The following is a 23,464-nucleotide window of genomic DNA, read 5'->3' on the forward strand; positions in this document are numbered from 1 at the left end:
GTCATCCCTCTCCCAGCCTGGATTTCTGAAGTTGAATCCTTGACCACAAGTGGAGGACTCTTTATTGTTATTATCTTTAAAACCTCCACCTTCTGTCTTGGAAGCAATACTGTGTATTGCTTCCAAGGCAACAAACTGGTAGGGGCTGGGCAATGGGGGTTCAATAATTTGCCCAGTCACACAACTAGGAAGTATCTGAGGCAAAAATTTGAACCCAGGACTTCCCATCTCTAAGTCTGGCTCTCAATACACTAAGTCACTCAGCTGCCCCCAAGTCTTTATATTTAGCCTTATTAAATTTTGTCTTCTTTGAATCTGTCCACACACTAAATTGTCAGTGTGACCCTGGTGAAGTCATTTAACTGGTGTAAAATGAAGAGTCAGACCTTAATGACCTCTGAGGTCTCTTCTTGTCCTAAATCTCTGACCCTGGATCATGGCTGCCCTCCAGGACCATGAGGTAACCTCCCCACTTGAGTCATCTGCAGAGTGGATAAGCAAGCTGCCTCGGATGCGTCCATCCAATTGGGGGTAAAATGAATCAGATCTGTCAATCAAAGAAGCATCTGTCTGGTGCTTAGTGTGCTGAGCCTGAGCAAGTTAGACTGCCACGTGCCTAGGACAGAGCACACAGCACCCTGCAGGAGAGATCTCCCTCCGAGGGATCTTCATTGATTCCTTAGTGAGCGTTCTTTGGACCTTAGACCCATCGTCGCCCCATCTGTCTCCCCAGGGGAGCGCCCACCAAGTCTGAGAGGCTTTGCTGAAAGGATCCTAAATGCAGAGGCCATCGAGGCCAGCCTTCTCAATGGACAGTTGGGGAAAAAGTGGAATTCAAAGACAGTACCTAGTGCTCTCTACTACTGTGCCTCTAGTTATCTTTTATTTTTATTTATTATTTTTAAACCCTTACCTTCCATCTTGGAATCAGTACTGTGTATTGGCTCCAAGGCAGAAGAGAGGTAAGGGCTAGGCAATGGGGGTCAAGTGACTTGCCCAGGGGCACACAGCTGGGAAGTGTCTGAGGCTGGACTTGAACTCAGGACCTCTTGTCTCCAGGCCTGGCTCTCCATCCACTGAGCCATCTAGCTGCCCCTCTAGTTACTTTTCCAAAGCCCAGCCCAGCCTCACCACGCCCTCTCTGTTTAAAAATGACCTTGCTGATGTGTCCTCTATTTTCTTGTCTTCTTCCGGGCCACCATCTGCTTAGTCTCCACTGGGAAGGGCCTGCTGACTTCACTCTTTGGCTCTGCAACAGTCCTGAGCTCTGGGCTTGGAGGAAAGAAATCTAGGGAGGAGGAGGCTTACCCAAGGCCCTGCCTCAGCCCAGAGGCTAAAAGCAGACATCTGGGAGCACGAGGAGCCCAGAGCTTCTGCTGCACCTTTTTCTCCATCATTAGTATCAGAAGAGGGGGCAGCTGGGTAGCTCAGTGGATGGAGAGTCAGACCTAGAGATGGGAGGTCCTGGGTTCCAATCTGGCCTCAGACACTTCCCAGTTGTGTGACCCTGGACAAGTCACTTGACCTCCATTGCCTAGCCCTTACCACTCTTCTGCCTTGGAGCCAATACACAGTATTGACTCTAAGATTGAAGGTGAGGGTTTAAAAAAAGTTAGTATCAGAAGAGTTCTGCTCAGGGTTACTAAGGGGGAACTGTCCAGGGACAGAGGCTCTGGTCAGCTGCTCTTGGGCTACTGGGGGATGATTCAGGGAATCGGCTTGTGGCTAAGGAGATGAGACATCAGCAGGTGCTCACGTGCATCGCTGAAGAGGTTGGATGATGAAGTAAAAGGAGCACAGGATTTGGGGCAAAGGGGTCTGAGTTCAAATCCTCACTGCCACTTCCTATCAGGGAGACTCTGACGGAGTCCCTTCACATCTCAAGGAGTTCACAATGATAAAGTGCCAAAGTTCGTCTAGAGCTCCTCAGAGTTCCCTTCCAGAGTAAATCGATGCTCTGCTCATCGCTCCGCCCGCCATCATCAAAGCCAAGCAGTAGAACGGCCCCATTTCCTCATCCTTCTCTATTGTGGAGAGGGAATGTGGCCTGGTGCATCGAGCCCTGGTCTTGGTATCAGCAGTACGTGAGTTAGAATCCTGCCCATGACACTTGCTAGCTTTGGGGCCACAGACAGAGCTGCCTCAGTTTCCTCTATGCTGCACTGGCTCCCTAGTACCTTCAGGATGTGTCTGGTGTTTAAGGTCCTTCTAGATCTGGCCCTTCCTGCCTCCCCAGGCTTCTCACCTTCCTCTCCCCTCCAGGCATCCTCTGCTTCACCCTCTGGGCTTCCTTGCTGTCCCTCCTATTTCCCATCTCGGCGCCTTTGTGCCGCTTGACCGGCCCCACATCGGGGAAGGCTGGTCCTCCCTATTGGTCTCTGGCTTTCCTGATCCCCTCAGCTCCAGCTCTAGTGACTTCCCTCCAAGGTTCCCTCGTATCGCTTTATCAGTGGCTTCTACAGCCCCAGAACTTGCCCAATGCCTGGCACATAGTAGGTACTTAACAAAAGCATGTCGATTGATTGACTTGGCCCCCTCCCTCTGAGCTGTGCTGGGGCTCCTTGGTCATTGCCCAGTGATTCGAGTCAGCTTTGTATGATCCTGGAGAAATCCCCAAACTGGACCTTGCTTAGGACCAGGGGCTCGGAACCCCAGAATCTCAGGGCTACACATTCTTAGACATGAATAATAACAGCAACAGCATTTATCTGGCTCTTTAAGTTTGGCAAAACAATTATTATCTCATTTGATCCTGATAATAGTCTAGGAGATAGGTGCTAACATTCTCATTTTACATCTGAGGAAACTGAGGCAGGTAGGTTAAGCGGTTGGCCCAGAGTCCTGGCCAGTAATCACCGGAGGCAGGATTTGAACTCGGATCTTCCTGGTTCTACACCCAGTTCTCGATCCCCTGTACCACCCAGCCTAATCTCAACCTGGTTAATACACCCTTCCATTTTACAGCTGGAGAAACTGAGTCTATTTGTGACTTGCCTGGATGTATCAGTAGGAGGCCCCCAAACTGCCCATGGACTCCTTTCCTTTCCCTCTGCATTTCTTCTTCAAACTTCCTGGCTCCTACAATGTCTTTCTCAGAGCTCCCCCCAGCCAAAGCCAGAGCTCAGTTCCATCCCAACAGGCAGCCCATGGCCCAGATCCCAACAAAGGCGAAGTAGAAAGTCAGAGGGGCCGAGGCACCAAGTCAGCTGGCCCAAGATGGGAGAAGAGCGAAGCTGGGAAGGAAGAAGGTCCAGCTCGTTTGCGGAGAGGGTGGGGGAGCGTGGGACGGGCTTGTTGGGTCTCAGCCTGACCCCTTTCTTACAGATGATAAAAGGTCGGGATTCCCCAACAGCTGCGCTCTGGCAGGTCTGCTGGAGGGTCAGGGAGGCTGGGGATGGGTAGACTGTCGGGAGGGAAGGGATGGTGGACCACAGATCAGCAGAGCTGCAAGAACCTTGGGACGGAGGATGTCAAGCTGGACCCCCTCTTTGGTGGCTTCCTTCAAGACTTCACTTAAATCCTGCCTGCCCAGGAGCCCCTTCTGGGTCCTCCCAGCAGCTGGTGCCTGCCCCTCTGACAGGACCTTCCATCTGCTCTAGATATCCTACCTGCACTCAGGATTATTCAGGTGGCTCCCCTCTCCCTCATGCCCTGGAGAGAGTGGGACATCCTTGAGGGCAGTGCCTGCCCTTCTTTGGATCACTTAGCACAGTGCCTGGTACATAGTGGGTGCTTAATAAATGCTTGTTAACTGACTGAGTGACCTCAAAACACAGAGAACCAGAGCTGGAAAGAACCTCAAAACCCCTAACACTGTAGCTAGGCAGTACATTACAACAGAATGGCAGAGCAGGTCTTTAGTGGGCACTAGGTGAGACCTAGGAGTTGGCGTTCTCATTTTTTCCATTTTCCATTTGAGGACCAGAGAGAGTAAGTCCCTCACCCAAGGTCACCCAGCTGGTGAGTAGCAGAGCCTTTCTCCCTCCCTCCCTCCCTCCCTCTCTTCCTTCCTTCCTTCGTTCCTTCCTTCCTTCCTTCCTTCCTTCCTTCCTTCCTTCCTTCCTTCCTTCCTTCTTTCCTTCCTTCCTTCCTTCCTTCCTTCCTTCCTTCCTTCCTTCCTTCCTTCCTTTCTTCCTTCCTTCCTTCCTTCCTTCCTTCCTTCCTTCCTTCCTTCCTTCCTTCCTTCCTTCCTTCCTTCCTTCCTTCCTTCCTTCCTTCCTTCCTTCCTTTTTTTCCCTCCCTCCCTCCTTTACTCCCTCCAATTGGCTGGAGCATTGGGTGTAATAAGAGGGCATGGATGAAAATAAGATGGGAATAGTGGGAAGATACAAGAATATGGAAGGCTGAAGATGGCCTGAGGAGTGCAGCCTCCATTCTGTAGGTCCTGGGAGGCTTGGGAGATCTGTGAGCAGGGGGTGAAGATGAGCAGAGATTTCCCTGGTTTCCAAAGCTCTTCTCTTCCCCACTTTCCCCTGAAGCCTTAGGAGCCCAGCAGGACAGCTCCCAGGCTTCCTGACCCCTCTGAAGTGATCTCACAAGGCTAAAGCCCCGCCTCTCTTGGCCCCTTCCTCTCAGGGTTTCCCTGCTGCCTGGGTGTGTGCAAGGGGCTCTCTCTATGCTGGAGCCTGCCTCCATTATACTGACCTCCGACTTGAAGGCTTTCCCGAAGCCCGTGTGGCTACCGGGGGCAAAGTCCCGGCCAGGCACGCAGCTCACCACAGCAGGCATCCCATTCTCACATGAGAAATTCTTTACGGGATCCAGCGCAGCCTGATTGCCCAATTTGCAGCCAGAGATGTGGGCCTCGCTTCCCGTACAGTCCATGGAGTAGGGCCAGTATCTCTGTTTCCGCCGGCTGGCATAGATCCTAGAGGAGAAGAGGAGAGACACAGTGACTGGGCTGGCAGAGGGGACCTTTGGCCTGGGAAGTTCTCAGATACCTAGCAAGGAGCATCCACCTTCTTTACTAGGTGGGGATTTAATTCATCAGACATTTATTCAACACCTACCAGAAGCCAGGCGCTACCCTAATTAGCACTGGGGATACAAAGAGCACCGGTGATGAAAATGGACCCCGAAGATTGGACTGGCTTCTGAGCACCCTCCCAGCTTGGACATCCCATGTTCTGTAGTCTAAGGACCTACCAGCCTTCACATTCACTGTTCTAAGGACCTTCAAATTCTGGTGTTCTCTGTTCTAAGGTTCTCCTCTCTTGGCCAATCTGTGTTCTAAGGTTCCTTCCAGCTCTCTCATCTTTTAACCCACAGATGCCCATTTCTTCACCTTCCACCTTCTTGCCAGCTCTGGGAAACATGGCTTTGATGGCCACCTGGGGACACTAATGGCTCTGTCCAAGGTCCCCAACATCTAACTGCTGAACAGTTTTCTTCCGTCTTCACCCCATTATCTCCCCTTGCTTTGGGGGTCAATCCTCTTTTTTCAGGGTCACTGCCATTGCCATTGACTATTTCGAGGATCATGGGCAAGTCCCTGATCCCAATAAAGTACCTTCAACACTTTGCAAATGTTAGAGCGTAATCTAGGCGTTAGCCATGATGGTTGTTATTATTATTCATCTCTCTTGAAAAACTGTTTAGCGGTTAAAGGTTGGGGACCTTGGACAGAGCTATTAGCGTCCCCAGGTGGCCAAAGCCATGTTTCCCAGAGCTGGCAAGAAGGTGGAAGGTGAAGAAATGGACATCTATGGGTTAAAAGATGAGAGAGCTGGAAGGAGCCTTAGAGCACAGTTGCACTAGATCACCTTGAAGGTTCCTTCTAGTTCTAGATTCCATGAATCTTTGTGAAAGAGGGATTTGGCATTTTCTGCATGGTCTCACCCGGCAGAATTAGGAGAAAGAGTAGAAGATGCAGAGGGACTAATGTAGGACTAATATCAGGAGAAAATTAGCTTGGAACTCTCCATCATGAAAATAGTGGCTTTCCCATCAATAGGCTGGAGGAGGACCCTTTGGCATTGAGTACACTATGAGAGGGGTGGCTAGGCGGCACAGCAAATAGAGTACCATGACTGGAGTCAGGAAGACCTGGGTTCAAATCCAGTTTCTGACATTTACTAGCTGTGTGACCCTGAGCAAGTCACTTCATTCTATTTGCCTCGGTTTCTCTATTTGTAAAGTGAGCTGGAGAAGGAAATGGAAAACCCCTCTAATATATTTTCCAGGAAAACTCCAAATGGGTTCTCCTTCAGATATGGGTTAACTGAGGGCCCTTCTAACTGAGAGTCGGTGTGATTCTGTTTTATAGGCAACAGAGAAACACTGAAAATTCTTGAGCTGAGGAACTCACTCTAATGGGATCATAAATTTAGAGCTAGAACTCTCAAAAGTCACCTGGTCCTCATTTTACAGATCAGGAAACTGAGACATAGGGAGATGAAGAGATTAGTCTAAGGTCACACAGTTGGTCTGTGCCATGCTGCCCCCAATCAGTTAACAGATCATTTATTCAGTACCTACTATGTGCCTGGTCTTGTGCTAGGATCTGGAGGAATTTAAAAAAAGACCAAAAAAAAAAACAGATTCTTTACTCAAGGAATTAAAATCAATTGAGGGAAACAACATATAATCATGTAAGTATATATGACTTGAAGAAGGTCATGGAGAGGTAGCTGGGTTGCACAATGGTTAGAGCCATGGGTTTTGAGGCAAGACCTGAGTTTGAATGAGGCCTCAGACACTAACTGTGGGACCCTGGCAAGTTGCTTTACCTCTGCTGCCTTAGTTTCCTCATTGACAAAATGAGGATAATCATAGCACCCATCTCCCAGTTGTATTGTGATAATCTGAGGAGACGGTACATGCAAAGCACTTTGCTAAACATCAAGCACTCTAAATATTAGCTGCTGTGATGAGTTGGATCTGATAGCAACATCCAGGAAGGATTTCAGGAAGTGAACCAGGACTGCCCAGGACCTGGTAAATGCGCTTCCATCTTGCTCTTCTATTTGGGGGAAAGATCCTTGCCCCAGGGGGGAGATGGCATCCGCTGCCTGACTTGGGAGCTCACTGGTGACAGAGCCAGACCTTGTAGGAGGACCCTCCACCAGCCCCCTCCTCTGATACCCCTGCCCAGGCCCCAGGCCCCTCCTCTCCCCCAACCTTGCGGAATCCTCTGACATTCCAGAAAAACTGTAAACAAGCCCCTTGCCAACTTCGTGCCTTCTTCCTCGGACCCAGCCAGTCTATCCCTTTTGGATGGATCGCAGAGCTGGACCGACCCAAGAACTGTCTCCCCTAGGCTCCAGTTCTTTGGGGATAAGGAGACATGAATGGGTAAGGGGAAGGGTCTGGGGCACACACTGGAGAGACGAGCCTACAGCTCAGCCTGCTGTGATTAACACCAGGGCCATCCCTCTCCCCCTGCTTCCTGTCTCGTCTCCTCGCTTTGGAACAGCGTGTTCCCTCCGATCTCCTTCTGTGTGGATGGGGCCAGAGAGAGGTCTCCAGGGATGCCAGGGAGGGCAGATAGAGCAGGAGCTCACCAGATTGCGCTTGGCTCAGAAAAAGGCTTTTTTGTTAGGCTTTCAATGAGCGGCCCCTTACTCTATGGGGTGGCTGATGGCAATGCCAGTATTTCATTTACACTGAGGGGACCCGAGGATCACAGTGAAATAATAATAGCTGGTATTTATATAGCACTTTAGGACTCTAAAGTCCTTTATCCAGGTTCTCTCATTTGATTCCCCTGTGAGGCAGGCATTTACAGATGAGGAGACCGAGGCTGAGAAAAATTCAGTGGGTTGTTGAGGATAGGAGGGAGGATCTGAATTTAGGACCTTTTTGTCGCTAACTTCAGCGCCCTAGCTGCTTCTAATATCATAAATCTAGAACTAAAAGGGGCTTTGGAGGGGGCAACTGGGTAGCTCACTGACTCATATTAATATAATAATAATAATAATAATAATCCACTTGACAGATTTCTCTTCAATAACTGGACCTCCTCCATCTGGAATGGGGGAAGTTGATTTCTTGAACCCCCAAATAAAACTTGACATTGATTCCTATTCAATTTCACCTTTTTAGATTTGGTCCAAGGCTCTAGTCAACTCACTTTTTTTTGTCCCGAGTCTGTCATCTGGTATGTGTCTTGTGTCTTGTATTTACAGATTGTCTTCCCTACTAAAAGTTAAATTGTTGAGGCCAAGGATTGTTTTTGCCCTATTTTTTCTGGTCCCAAGAGCTTTACATAATACCGGACACCTAATAACATCATCATGACAGTAATAATGATAATAATTAGTATCTAGACAACACTTTAAAATTTTCAGAGCCATCTACAAATATTCATCTAATTTACCCTCAAAACAACCCTGGGATGTAGGTGCCATTATATCCTCATTTTATCAATGAGGAAAACAAAATAGAGGTTAAGTGACTTGTCAAGGGTCATTCAGCTAGTGAGTATGAGAGTCAGGATTTGAAATGAAGTCTTCCTGACTCCAAGTCAACGACCAACTGGGAGCTTCTAGTCTGAAGGGGCTGCTTAAAATGCTTCTTTAGGAGTAGTCAACTAGTCAGTCGATTAGCTTTTACTAAGGACCTACTTTGGGGCAGCAGATGACTGTGGCTTCTTCCGTGTCTGGCCGAACACTGAGTACTCTACAGTGCCTGCTTCATCTGCCTTCACGGCCATTGGAACAAAGTGTTCTCATCCACCCATTGCACTGGGGTAAGTCTTCACAGGCTTGGACTGGACGTCCTTCTGACTCAGGGCTTGAGGTCCATCACTTACTGTCAACCTGCATTAGACCCTCCGTGGAGATGTTCACTGGGGTGCAGCCACTGGGCATGCCACGGCTTCCTGGAGCCACGGGGGAGAGAGGAGTGGCACGTGGACACCAAAGGGGGAGGAGCAGCCCTCACTCCAGAACACCCCGTGTACCCCAGAAGGCAGCCAGGTGGCATTTTGGAGAGAGCGCCGCACGAGTGCTAGCTCTTATTTTCCAGCCTCAGTTTCCTCATCTATAAAAAGAGGGGGCTAGAATTCCAAATCCATGGCCATGCGCCATCTTCCTTGGGAAGGTCTTGAAACCTTTAGTCAGGAGTACCGCTCCTTCTCAAATGATTCCCTTCTTAAATCTCAAATCTTGGGTATCTCCTTATGTTACTTCACTTCAGTCTACCTCAGTTTCCTTCTCTGTAAAATGAGGTTAATAATAGCACCTACATCCCAGGGTCGTGGTAAGGATTAAATGAGATAAAAATACATGAAAAGAGCTTTTCTAGGCGTACAGCACCATCCAAAGGCTTGAGATTAGCTGAGTACCTGCCACAGTGCTCAAAGGAAGGGAAGCTCCTGGGGCAAGGCTGGGACTTTATTTTTGCTTCTGTCTCCCCAGCGCCAGGAACAGGGAGGGCCTCCCGTAGGGGATGCTTGTTGGCTTGGCTCCAGCTCCTTTTTAGAAGCCTAGAACTCGTCGTCTCCTCCGTCTGCTTGTCCATCCATCCGTCCATCCGTCTGTCCATCCGTCTCTTCCATGGGGAGAGTGGCTGAGGGTGGTCTGACCCCTCCGTCCCAGGCCCCCGAGCCGGAGCTGGGTGGGAAGGTGGCAACATGGATGTTCTCCAATTGGCTCCCCGTGGCTTCATCATTTTCCTTCTCAGCAAAGAGCCCCAGCCTGGGGCGCAGAGCCTGGAGAGCCCATCGTGCCCCAGACAGGGCTACGGAGGGCAGCGGGGAATCCTCAGGAGCAGCCCCAGACATCCGGCTTCTCTGGAGTTGGAACAAAACGCGCTGAGCTCGGTGCTGTCCTGGGGAAGTCCCGGAGGGGCGGCCCAGTGCGGAGCCACGAAGATTGTCCAGGGGAGAGAGAAGGGCTTCTCCTTCCCGTGAAGCCACGGTTTGGTTGGACCAGCCCAGGCCTGGAGGATGAGGGCCTCGTCCTTCCTCGGGAGCTTGGGGAGGCTGAGGGAGGGAAGCTCAGACCTGGGAGGGAGCCCCCGCCGGTGGCGTTGTTGGCAGCCCCTCTCGCCGCTCAGCCCCCCACCTTCCCCCTGAGCATGCAGGATCTGGACACACACAGTCGGCCTCACCACCTCGTTGTGTGGCCCCGGGAGTCCCTTCAGCTCTGCGGGACTCAGTTTCCTTTTTGGGTAAAGACCAGAATCAGGGGAGGCAGCAGAAAAGAGGGCTGAGCTTGGGATGGCTCCGGCCCCTTCCAGCTGGGTGCCACCAGGCAAACCTGTCTGGGCCCCCGGGTTCCCCTCTGTAAGACGAAGGGGCCCAGCCTGGCCCGTGGGCCTTCCTCTGGGGCGCCAACATGGCGGGCAGCCGCCTATGTCTCCTCGAAGGAGCCTCCTGTAAGAGAATGGCCGCCGCTTTCCTCTCCTCGGGGTGCCGCCCTGGGGGTCTGTGACCGTTATCGGGGTGCAGAGAGATGCTGGGGGGGGGGAGAAAATGCACATCTGCGTGGAACGGGCCTGAAGTGCCTGTTAGCTGGGAGTTTGGGAGTCCCGTGAGCCCAGCGGGCACATCACAAGTGGCAGAGACAATCCCTCCCTCCGCTGCTGGACAGCTCCAGCAGCCTGACTGAGAACTCCCAGGAGAGCTCTTCCACCAGCTCAGGTCCGCCTCTGCTCTGCAATGCAGAGCCCAGAGACATGCCTGCCCAGGATAGCACAGCCAGGATGTCTCAGACGCGGATCTGCTCCCTATCGGTGCTGCCTCTACCCCCCCCCCATCCACACGGCTGCCCCCAAACAGGACAGGAGACGTTATTCCTTCTCACTCTGGAGCTGGGATCTCATGGAGTGTCTCCTGGAGGCAGGAGCCCATGGCGGCCTCAGCGTCTGGCACATATGGTGATGGGCACGTGGTAAACGTTGGTGGATTCACTGACTGATCCCATGATTGATCCCACCCTTTCAGAACACTATTCTGTCAGGGGCTGCTGGGCCGCTCAGTGGACTAAGAGCCAGGCCTAGAGATGGGAGGTCCTGGGTTCAAATCTGACCTCAGACACTTCCCAGTTGTGAGAACCTGGACAAGTCACTTAACCCCCATTGCCTAGACCTTACACTTGTCTGCCTTGGAGCCAATATTGATCCTAAGACAGAAGGTAAGGGTTTAAAAAAAAACAACCATTCTGTTCCACCTGCAACATGTTGGCTCTTGTTAGGCAGAAGGAAAGGGGAGCAAAGGGAAAAGGCTCCTGGAAAGAGAGAGAGACAGAGAGAGAGAGAGAGGGAGGGAGAGAGACAGAGACAGAGAGAGAGACAGAGAGAGACAGAGAAAGACAGACAGACAGACAGAGAGGAGAGAGACAGAGAGAGACAGAGAGAGAGGGAGAGAGAGAGAGAGAGAGAGACAGAGACAGAGAGAGAGACAGAGACAGAGAGAGAGACAGAGACAGAGACAGAGAAAGACAGACAGAGAGGAGAGAGACAGAGAGAGACAGACAGACAGACAGACAGAGAGAGAGACAGAGACAGAGACAGAGACAGAGACAGAGACAGAGAAAGACAGACAGACAGACAGAGAGGAGAGAGACAGAGAGAGACAGACAGACAGACAGAGGAGAGAGAGAGAGAGAGAGAGAGAGAGAGAGAGAGAGAGAGAGGGAGAGAGAGAGACAGAGACAAAGAGACAGACAGAGAGACAGACAGAGAGACAGACAGAGAGACAGAGAGAGACAGACAGGCAGACAGACAGACAGACAGACAGACAGAGAGAGAGAGAGAAGGAGAGAGAGAGACAGAGAGGGGGAGAGAGAGAGAGAGAGACAGACAGACAGACAGACAGAGAGAGGGAGAGACAGAGACAGAGACAGAGACAGAGACAGAGACAGAGAGAGGGCGAGAGATAGGCAGCTCCCAGGGAGGGCCGGGAGGCTTGTCCTCCCCAAGTCCCCCCTCCTCCCAGTCAGGGTCACAATGGATGGGCCCGAGCCATGGGTGGAGATGGGGAAGAAGCCGAGGTAAGCTCGAGGTGAGAAGACCAAGAAGGGGCGCCTGGAGAGGAGGCGCTGCTGCCGGGACGTGGGCAGCTATAGCTGGGGGCAGGCAGGAGGTCCCAGGTCCCAGGTTCAGAGCTTTCAAGCAGGAGGGGACCTCGGACAGTGTGCAGGCCAGTTCCATGGGATTTCATTGGCTCGGGGAATCCTGGGAAACAGAGCTGTGCGGCTGCCTCCCTTGTTCCCCCCTGAAGAAGCACTCGAGCGGGCTCTGAACAAGAGAGAATCCGGGCTCCGGGGTTAGACCTCAGCGGCCACAGAGCCTGATTCCTTTAGTAGAGGGAGGCCCCGAGAAGTGGAGGGACTTGGCTAAGTCACACAAGCGATGAGCGGCTGAGACAGAATTGGAACTCGGCTCCCATCCCTGGAGGTTCAGGGCTTTCGATTCCTCCCGGGCGCCGGGCGGGCTGGCCGGCTGTGGGGCGGCTCATGCCTTGCAGGGACCAGGTGGGGGTGAAGGTGGCCCCGGGTTCTAACCGTGCCCCATCGGGGGGACCTCCAGGGCTCCGGCCCACTTACTTGTACACTTTGCTGTTGTACTTCTTCTCCGCGGGGAAGCCGAACATGCCGCAGATGACCCGGGAGTTCTTGGCGGTCCAGTGCTTGTCGCAGACCTGCTTCCAGCTGTTGCCTTCCTTCACCTCCACGTAGCCCTCGGTCACGGGCGTGCGCTTGCGGTAGGCGGAGAGGACGGCGCGGATGCGGATGTCGTCCACCTGGATGTTCATGTTCTGCAAAGGGGGGAGAGCAGAGAGGGTCAGAGGGGGGCTGGCCTGGGCGAGGGCAGCAGGACCGCCCGCGCTGGGGCCCTTCACACAGAGGCACGTCAAGAGCCCTGACTCGGTGACCCCGTGTGCCAGGCACTGTGCCGCTGCCCGGCATCAGGACCCAGAGGCCGCGTCGCGTGTGCCAACGAGGCGCAGCTGGGCTCAGAAGAAGCTCATTGAACCAGGGGAGGCACCTTCCCTTACAAGAGATTGGGAAAGGCCTCCTGCCCAAGGTGGGGGCCAATGAAGATGTCGGGGACCCAAAGGAAGCCAGGGGGGCCAGAGGGGGAGGGAGAGTCCTCCGGGACTCGGGGAAGCCAATATCTGGGTCAACTCTGAGCCCAGCCCAGGACACACAGTAGGCACTCAGTGGATAGAGAGCCAGGCCTGAAAATGGTTCCAATTTTGCCTCAGACATTCCCTAGCAGTATGACCTTGGGCAAGTCACTTAACCCCCCTTACCAGTCCTCTGCCTTGCAGCCAGTATTTAGTATCAATTCTAAGAGAGAACAGAGTTTTAATAAATATGGATTGATTGATTCCTGTGCTAGAAAGGGATCCCGAGGGCCACAAAAGACCCCAGGCCCTTGAGGAGCTTGCAAGAGTTTGGAGAGATAGTAGAGGAAATATCAGAGCTCTGATGAAGAATTTAGGTGGATGCTGCCATCCATCTGCAGTCAGGGAAACCTCACTGAATCCTATATCAGGTGGCCTTAGGTAGGCTACTTCATCTCACCATGCCTCAGCTTCTCCATCTGTAAAATGAAGGAGTTGGAAACCTGATGAGTTGTATAATCTATAAACAACCTCAGGCCACACAGCTGGATAACATCTGGCATGTGGTGGAAAGAGCATTGGACTTTGAGCCTGGTGATCTGGGTTCAAATCCTGACCCTGAGACACACTGCTGTGTGACCACTGGCAAGTCACCGAACTTCTCTGAGCCTGTTTTCTCATTGGTGAAGTGGGGGTGATAATCACATCCACCTCACAGGGGATCTGGAAACTGCTTATCTGGTAAAAGCATTTTGCAAACCTGACATGCTGGCCCTCGTTACTATTACCATCATGAGGAAGTGGGACATGTTGAGCAGAGAGCCAACCTTGGGAGTGAGGGAAACCAGAGTTCAAGCCCCACTCTGACATGCATTATCATTATGATCTTGGTCAAGTCACTTAACCTTGCTCAGCCTCAGTTTCCTCATTTGTAAAATGGCAATAATGAGAGCACAGTACAGTGGAAAGATACTGGACTTGGAATCAGAAGGCCTGAATTGGATTCTCTTCTTGGAGAGATTAATTCCTCTGAGCCTCAGTATCTCTATCTGTAAAATGGGTATGTTTTTTCTACATCCCCTCATGTGTTATCTGTCATCACAGAATCAACCCCAGAGCCATAGATAATGCCTCAATTTGACAAAACAGAGGCTCGCAGAGGGGAAGAGATTTGGAAAAAATTCACCAAGCTAGTAAGAGTCATAGTCAGGACTTGAACCCAGGGCTGATCAGGGGGATAATGGAGGGCCTTGGGCTTGTGGTTTGGGGGGAGCAGAGTTTCTAAAGGCAGAGTCAGGGTGGGGCAGCAGCAGAGTGTGTGCCCCAGGAGATGACAGCACCAGTGGCCAGAGCCCCTGGAAAATTCTCGGAATGACCAGAGAGGGCAGGAATTTGCCAGATCCGCTTTTTGGAGGTCGAGTGACTGATTATTAGTCATCATTTCCAGCCCCTTCTCTTGTGGCTCCCAACCCCGGGACCCACCGCTGAAGAGCCAGGGGAAGAGAAGGGGGGCCACCCGGGAAACCAGGAATTCTGGGGTTCACTCCTAGCCTGGCCACCTTCCCTCAAGGTGCTCGCGACAGTGCTTATAGATCAGCTGGCAACCATCACTACAGTTATGAGGGGCAACATGGGAAGGGAAGAGAGAGAGCTGGAGGGGGAGGCAGGACAGACCAGAGTTCAGGTCCACTTTGGACACAGAATGGCTGTGCAAGTCAGCAGAGCTCTCTGTGCATGAGGCCATCTTGAAATGCTGGGATCACAGAGCATATAGCTAGACTACAGGCTTCATTCTGCCTCCCCCCATAAGGAATCTTAGAAGAGACCCAGTCTGCTCCAAATGGTAGCCTAGGATGGTCAGGTGACTTGTTCAAGGTCTCCTGGCCAGTAAGATCTGAGGCTAGATTTGAACTCAGGTCTTTCTGTCTCCAGGCCCAGTGCTCTGTCCAGTCTGGGATGGTGGCACTGATCTGGTTACATTTCTCAGAGATACAGCTGGGAATCCAGAATGTGCAGGAAGATGGCCAAAGAGCATCATGGTGGATCTGGGTGGGGCTCAATGTGGTGAACTCCTATAATTATAGACCTACATGGGGGTATGTAGAACCCCACCAGAAGTTCCCTAAATGAATAATGTCACAGATCCAGGATTCTTAGTATCAATACTATGAAGAGTGGTAAGACTAATCACATGCAATGAGGGTCAAGTGACTTGCCCAGAGTCACACAGGCAGTGTCTAAGGCCAGATTTGAACCCAGGACCTCCCATTTCTGGGCCTGGTTCTCAATCCACTAAACCATTTAGCAGCTCTCAGTCCAGTCTTTTAAAAATAAACAGGAGTACAACAGGGAAATGGGTTCGAGTCAAGAACACATGTGATAACCAGTGGAATCATGCGTCGGCTATGGGAGAGGGAAAGGCGGGGGGGGGGGGGGGGAAGGAAAAGAAAATGATCTTTGTTTCCAGTGAATAATGTATGAAAACAACCAAATAAAATAATGTCTAAAAAAATAAATAAATAAATAAATAGTAAAAAAAAAAATAAACAGGAGTGCTGAATTTGGAGCTATAGGATTTGGGTTCGAATTTGAGATGTGCCATTACCTCTAAGACCTTAAATTAAGTGAGTCGCTTTGCCACGATGGACATCAAGTCAGCAAACATGTGTTAAGCACTTGCTATGTGAATGGGTCTGTGGCATCTATTTTCCTTCTCAATACAACAGAGTTCCCAGTCTTTGACTCCCCCAAACCATCAAGAGACAGAAGGTGATCTCTTAGAGCTTCAGAGGAAGGTGCATCCCAGGGCAAGGTGGCAGCCGAGGGTGATGGCGTGGCAGAGACGGTGGGACGTGCAGGGGGTGGTTATTGGGCATGGGACAGAGCCCAGTGCCAGGTGCTTCCAGTCCTGCCAACATGCAAATCATTTAGCAGAGCCCACATACTTGAAGGGAGCCACTGTCTGGGTGCCCAGAGTAAAGCCTGTGTCTCCTCGCCCCAGCTCCATGAATCAGACTGTCAGCTTGGCTTCACAAGGCATCACTTCAGCGATTTCGGGTCAGACCCACATGGAGGTGGAAAATATGTCATCCCAAGAACGCTGGTATTTGGCGCTGCTTCCCATGCATGCCGAGCAGAAGGAAGGTCACCAGTGGCAAGATTATATTTTTCTAGTTCCGCAAAGCTGCTTCTTCCAGCTCTTCAAAAGGTAGCATCCCATCAGCCAAGACACCTGGCCAGCCTTGGGGAACCAAGCCTGCACCCAGGTGACCACCCTGCCTGCTCCCTGGCCATCTGCTCCAGCCTCTGCCCCCCTCCGGAAGGCAGGGGACTTACAGAGTGTACCTGGGGAAGAGGAAAGGTGCTAACTGGCAACATCACTCCTCCCTCACCCCATCTAGGCTCTAGTCCCACCTCTGTTTCCTAAGGACAGAACAAAGGGATTGAATAAACAAAGCTTCTCCCCTTCCTCACCCTCCACCACTCTGGGCTCATCTGCCCTCTGAAGGAGCCCCCACTGAAAGGAGAACACAGAGAAACCCCGTTAAGGAGAGCCTGAGGGCCTGGGGGCAGAGGTGGGGACATCGGTGGTGAGAGTGATCAGAGCCTGGCACAAAAAGACCCAGCCCAAGCCCAGCCACAGAAGCTTTGGGGATCTGTCCCTCAGGAGGGTGCTGGAGCCATAAGGCACCTTCGAAACCTTCTCAGTGTTCCCTCTCTTGTTTTACAGAGGAGGACAGCAATGGGAGAAGCTTGCTCCTGGTCAGAAAGAATTAGTGATGGAGATGACAGGAGAGCCCTGGGGGGACTGACTTTATCCCAGAACTCTTCTCATTTCACTTGAGTCTAGCTTTGTTGGGCCTGGTTATAGATCCCCCCAGGGGCATGCCGTAGACAAGGGCTGAATTAGAGGACCTGATGCTGCCCTTGTGACCTGTGAGACCTTGGACAAGTCATCCTACTTCTCTGGGGATCCGTTTTCTCATCTATAAAATGGGAGTAACAATACCTATCTTAGGAGGTTGTTGTTGGACTTGAAATCCCGATAACCTAGGTTTCCATCCTGCCTCTGACACTATCTGTGTGATCCAGGACACATCACTTCCACCACTGAGGCTCAACCTTTCATCTGTAAAATGGGGCTAAAAAGATCACTTCACAGAGGTTATCGTCAAGACCAGATGAAAAGGTTTTGCGAATCTTAAAGTGTCCCATAAATGTGAGTCATTACTATCATCAGGGGCACCTTCTCAATGAAGCCCAGCTGCTAGCAACACAAGTATCTCCCCTCCAAGGCAGACACTGGGGCTGCTTTCTCTTCATAGCTCCAGAACCTAGCAGGCTTCTAAGACCTCACTGTTGGTCAACTGATGGGAAAAGCCAGGTTGTTACTGTTTTAGCCAAGTGCCCAACTTACAAGTCAGCGACACCATCTGAGAGGGAACCCAGGGGCTCCTGGGGGCCATCTTCACAGACCCGGCCTGGAGGGACCTTGCCTGATCCCTTTCCACCCTCAAAAGCAAGCAGATCCAAATGGGCCGAAGCAGAGTGACCAACTGGGTCCAAGGAGGTCTAGGAGACTACCTCCCCTTCCCTTCTTTGCAGTGCTCTGAATGGCAGAGGGGCACGGCATGCTAGCAAATGATGCTCATGTAGAAACAGCATCAACGGTTTAGAAATACGTATGGCAAATGAGGGCACGCTATGCTTAGACACCCCTCTGTCCCCTGAGATGTTTCTGTCTCACCGAATCCTGCCCAGTCTTCAAGGTCCAACTTCTCCAGGAAGCCCACCCTGAATCTTCCAGTCTGCACACATAATAGACCCTGAGTTCAGAGACCTCAAAGGCCACTTAGTCCACCTCTTTCCACTTTGCAGATAAGGAAACTGAGGTATAGAGAAATCAAGTCTTTTACCCGAGGTCACATCAGTAGCAAGAATCAGAGGTAAGATTTGAACTCAGGTCCTCTGACTCCAAATTCAGTGCTTTGTCTAGTTAGCCAAGCTGTTTCATTCAACTTTGAATTCTCTTCCCTCCCTCCCCCCCATCCTGCCTGTGATCTTAGAACAAGTGGAAGGAGGATAAGGCTGGGGACACTTGCAGTTCAGCTTCTGAGAAGGAGGAAACAAGGCCATAAGGTTTCCAGCCAGTCAACAAGCATTTATTAAACCCCTACTATGCGCAAGCATTATGCCAAGAGCTAGGGAACAATACTGAGTAAGCAGAAAATAATGCCTGCTCTCAAGGTCTAATGGGGGAGACAAGATACAATCACAATGTACACAAAAGAGATAGATAGATAGATAGATAGATAGATAGATAGATAGATAGATAGATAGATAGATAGATGGATAGGTAGATAGATAGATAGATAGATAGATAGATAGATAGATAGATAGATAGATGGATGGATGGATGGATGGATGGATGGATAGATAGATAGATAGATAGATAGATAGATAGATAGATAGATAGATAGATGGATAGATGGATGGATGGATGGATAGATAGCTAGGTGGATAGAAGGATGGATGGATGGATGGATAGATAGCTAGGTGGATAGAAGGATGGATGGATGGATGGATGGATAGATAGCTAGGTGGATAGATGGATGGATGGATAGGTAGAGATAGATAAGATAGAAAGATGGATGGATGGATGGATAGATAGACAGATAGATAGTAGATAGATAGTTGGATGGAGAGATGGATGGATAGATAGGTAGAAGAATAGATGGATGTATAGATGGATGGTTAGATAGATAGATAGATAGATAGATGGATGGATGGATGGATGGATGGATGGATAGGTGGATAGATAAGATAGATGGATGGATGGATAGACAGACAGATGGACAGACAGATAGATAGATAGATAGATAGATAGATAGATAGATAGATAGATAGATAGATAGATAGATAGATAGATAGATAGATGGATAGATAGATGGATAGGTGGATAGATAAGATAGATGGATGGATAGATGTGGGACAGATAGATAGTAGATAGATAGAAGAATAGGTGAATGGATGGATAGATGGATATATAGATGGATAGACAGAGAGAAAGAGAGAGAGAGGGAGAGAGAGAGAGAGAGAGAGAGAGAGAGAGAGAGAGAGAGAGAGAGAGAGAGAGAGAGAGAGAAGAGAAATTGGAGATCATTTCCGAGGGGAGGCATTAGTAGCATTAGTATTAAGGAGGATCTACAGTAAAGAAGTTTCTGCCCTGGTGAGGGCCCCCACCACCTCACCCTAGTGATGCTTCCAGTCGTAGGATACTCCCTGTCCCCCCCCCCTCGTGTTGGCCCTGAACCTCCCTGCCCGGTGCCATCACTTATCTGGTCTGTGTTTATAAATCTGGCTTCCTGATCCCTGGCTAGCTTCCGGAGGTCAGGGCCGGTGTGGGGGCTGGCAGAGGCCCTTCCCAGCTCTTCCCCCTCCCAGCCCCTCTCTGGCCAGAGCCAGGCTGCCGAGGGAGGGCTCACTACCCTACGTGAGGACGGAGACGCGCTCCAAACAGCGCTGGCCTCGGGAAGAGGGAAACATCCACTGTGGCGAGCTTTCATCAGCTGCTTCTCGGACGGAGCCCTCTTTGTCCCAGAAAAGCCCACATAACTTTCCTCCTGACTTCACTGCTGTGGAATCCGTCCCCTGGCCGCCCAAAGCCACATGTGCTGGGCCTGGTTCAAGACTCGCTTTGGGAAGTTTAGAGAAGCCTCCCAAAGCCCTTTTCTTTCCCAACAAGCCGATGGGCTGCCCCTGCCCCCTTGCAGTAGGAAGCCTGGCCGGCGGCCCATGTGGGGAAGCAAACAAACGTACAAATCACATCTTGTTCCCCCTCCAGGGGCGAATAATGGGCTCTTACACTCACAAGCGTGCAGCACAGTCCGTACACTCCCAAGAAGCAGCACAGGGCGGTGGAAAGAACTCCAGCTCTAAAGTCACAGGCCTGGGACTCGCTCTCACCTCCGAGGGAGGGGCTGAACTGGCTCTGGGCATATGGCTTTCAAGGCCTCAGAAACTGTTTGACCCTGGGCAAGTCACTTAACCTGACTGCCTCCTTACTGCCACTCACTAAGAGAGAAGGGAAGGGTTTAAAGAAAACAGAGACCCCAGAGGCCAGCACAAGAAAATAAAGAGCCCCCCAGAGGGAAGGGGACTTGCCCAAAGCCCTACCGCTAAGGACCTCGAATTCTGTGGTTTCTGAAGCCAGGCTCCCTAGGGATGGCGTTATGAATCAGCCCCTCTCGGCCCATCTCCCACCTCCCACAAGGCTGCCCTTGAAGGAATTCACCAGATTTTCCAGACCTCCCAAATCCTGCCCACACCTCGGAGAGGCCTGGAAGAAGGAGGAGTCATTCTCCCCATTCTAAAGATGGAAAAAATGAGGCCCAGAGCGGTCAGTGCTCCCGCGAGGCCCCCCACAGGCTGGCTGGGGCTCAATCTGGAATATTTCGCATCTGCCGGTGACTCGGAAATTCCGGAGCGAGAGGAGCCGGGTCCCAGGGAGAGGCTGGTGAGAAGATGAATGAAGCAGCCGGGGACGCCTCTTCCCAAGAGGCCGATGGGGGGATGAAGCCAGCGCAGGGCAGGGGGAAGGGGGCCTCGAGGAGGAGAACCCATGCTGTCTCCCCAAGCTGGGCTCACCCGGGTCGGGAGGTTTCCAGCCACGTGCGGCCGGCCTCTGCCAGAGATGATCATCCACCTGCTCGCTGGAATGGGAGTGGCAGACACCGTGCTTTTAGCTTCCTCTGTGCCCCCCTCCCTGGCATCAGGCACGGGTGGGAGCGTCTGACCAGGCGAGGACAGACACTCCTGCCCCTGGATGTCCCACATCCCCGAGGGCTTGCGCAGACCTGGAGCCCCGTTTTCTGAACCTCGCCTCTCTCCTGAGCCACCCCCCTGCCTCCATTCTCTTCCCTCTCAGGCGTCCTCTTGCCAAAGCCAGGTTCCTAAAACACAGTTCGGCTCCTGTCTGCTCAAAAACCTTCTGTGGCTCCCCCGGCCTGGAGAGGCGACCTAGGGTGGGGGATGGGGACGAGTGGAGTGGGCTGTGCGGGGCAGGGCTGGGCTCTCCCCCGCGGAAGGTCTCCAATCAGGGGCTGGGCCAGGGGCGAAGGCTGCTGAGACAAACCAATAAAACCCGGGAGCCTCGGGAGACCGGAAGAGCCTCTCGGGACAAGGCGGAAGCCTAGACTGTCGCTGTAATTTAAAAGGAAAGTTCCCCGCTGGCATCGCAGTTCCGCCCCGACCCATCACCCCCAGCCCCGATGGGATTACGGTGTCTGAATGTTTCTTGGAGATTTGAGCAAACGAAGGCAAATGGGGCAAAGAGACACATCCAGGGTCACACAGCTGGTATGTGTCGGAGGTCAAATTCGAACTCGGGTCTTCTGGACTCCGAGCCCAGCACTCCATCCATCAGCCACCCTCTCCTCCCGCAAATCTGGCCTGCTAGTGCCTGTCTTTGTCCAGGCTGTGTTCCCTGCTTGGTGTATGCACTTCCTTCCCTCCTCTGTCTCTTGGGAACCCTGGCTTCCTTCAAGGCGAAAATGAGGGGCCCCCTCTTCCAGGAAGCCTTTCCTGATTTTGTTCTCCCCCTTCTAGCCTGGCGGTACGCCCACGTCCAGAGGGCTGGGTCAGCTCTTTGTCTTGGTCTCGGTCCGTCCTGGATTTGGTGGGCGGGGCCTAATAGACGGTCCTGGCAGCCACGTGAGACCGTTGAGAGAACCGTGGCTCCGAATCAGGAAGACCGGGATCCGAATCCAGTCACGGTCCAGTGGGGCCTGCGTGCCCCCAGCGGGTCATTGTTTGCCTCAGTTTCCCCATCTGTAATGTAGGGAGAATAACGGCCCGTCCTCTCCTCCCAGGGCCCTCGGCCTAAGGATAGACAAGACCATATCCGGGAGGGCTTTACTCACCTAAAGGGAGGGGGTGGGGTGGGGGAAGGCGAGCTCTCCTTTGTGCTGAATCCAAACCGAATGGTGTTAACCAGCCGGGCCTCCTCTTGGGGTCTCGCTCCTGCCACGTGACGTGAGAGGCCCGCATGGACTCTGCCCCCCCTCCCCGAAGCCTCGCCCCCGGCCCCGGGCTCCGCTCCAGTTTGCCAAGAGAAGAGGAAGCGCCGATGGGTCAGCCGGGATGCGAAAGCCGAGAAAAAGGCACAAACCGGACCGGCCGGCCTCCCGCCAAACAAAGGCCCCGGCGGACCCCTGAACGTGTCTGCTGCGTCTCAGCCGGAGAGCCAATCCTGGAGGCCCAGAGGGTCAAGGGAGACCTCGGCAGCCAGCGGGGAGCTCGAACCCGCGCCTGAAGGAGTCTCTCCTTCCCGGGCAGCCCCTGCCCTGAGTCAGGGTGCCCCAAACCCACCGTCCCGAAGGCCCTTCCTCTGACCCCCAGATTCAGGGATTCGGGGATCCCCTCCCGGTCAGCCACAGGGCTGGGCACTGGGGGGAGGAGACGCCCTCCTGCCCGTTGGGGAGGGAAGAGTTAGCCCGAGAGAGAAGAAGAGGGGCCCATCCTCCACCTTGGTGGGAGAGCGGGAAGGTGCCAAGAGGGCCCTAGAGAGCCACCCCTCATTTGACAGAGGAGGAAACTGAGGTCCACAGAGGAAAAGAGACCTGTGCAGCATGGGGCACCCACTGAATAACCAAGTCATCCAGGTGGCAAAGGGCCCCAGAAGACTTGAGTTCAAATCCTGCCTCAGACTCCGACTCAGCTGTGTGGCCCTGGGAAAGTCATTTCATCTATGGGCCTCCTTGGGGGAGCCCTACACCCCAGAGTCCCGCAGCCCCAGGACCAGGCCTGAGAAAGCTGGGTGGAGCCATCCCAGCTTCAGGTCAGAGTCCTGATATCATGGTGGAGGAGAGCCAGGAACGCCATCATCTGCCAGGAAAGGGTGGGGAGAAGGGGAGCCTGTGTCCCCAGGTCACTGGGAAACTACCCCCCCCAGAGAATGAGACGGGGAGTCGGGATGGGGATGGGGGGCCTCCGGTCATCCTCCCGAGGCTGTGCATTGTGGGGTGAGTCAGGAGCCTGACTCAGCCAACAATTGGCTGTGTGACCTCAGACGAGATGCTTCCCCTCTCTGGTCCCGGATCCAGGCTATCCATGTAGAGCTGCAGGAGGACTCAGACACCCTGAGGTCACCCCCTCATTTTATAGGTAAAGAAAGGGCTCACCAAGGTGGGGGGAGGGCCAGGATTTGAACCCAGGTCTCTGCCTCTAGACTCAGTGCTCTTCCCATTACATCAACAATCCCAGCCTCCAAGCTGCCATTTCTCAGAGGCTCGAGGGGTCCCCAGAAGCCCCTGACTCACAGCTGGAGGACAAGCTGCCATTTTGGTGCATGGGAGGGTCTGTTCTCTCAGGTCTCAGTCAGCCCACCACCAAAGGCTTCCATGTAGCAGGGGTCTCCCTTGGGATGGAGCAGAATTAGAGAAGGGAATG

The 23,464-nt window shown here is 52.5% G+C and overlaps 1 protein-coding gene across 1 annotated transcript in view; it reads right to left on the bottom strand.

Annotated features, from left to right (window-relative positions):
• Positions 1-23,464, bottom strand: part of LOC100021406 (lysyl oxidase homolog 2) — a 131,370-nt gene that overhangs the window by 56,226 nt on the left and 51,680 nt on the right. The window contains 2 exon segments of the mRNA XM_007477871.3: positions 4,645-4,867; positions 12,492-12,703. Of these exon segments, the coding sequence (XP_007477933.2) occupies positions 4,645-4,867; positions 12,492-12,703 (435 nt within the window).

Source organism: Monodelphis domestica, chromosome 1 (genome assembly GCF_027887165.1).
Source record: "Monodelphis domestica isolate mMonDom1 chromosome 1, mMonDom1.pri, whole genome shotgun sequence".
Classification (NCBI taxonomy): domain Eukaryota; kingdom Metazoa; phylum Chordata; class Mammalia; order Didelphimorphia; family Didelphidae; genus Monodelphis; species Monodelphis domestica.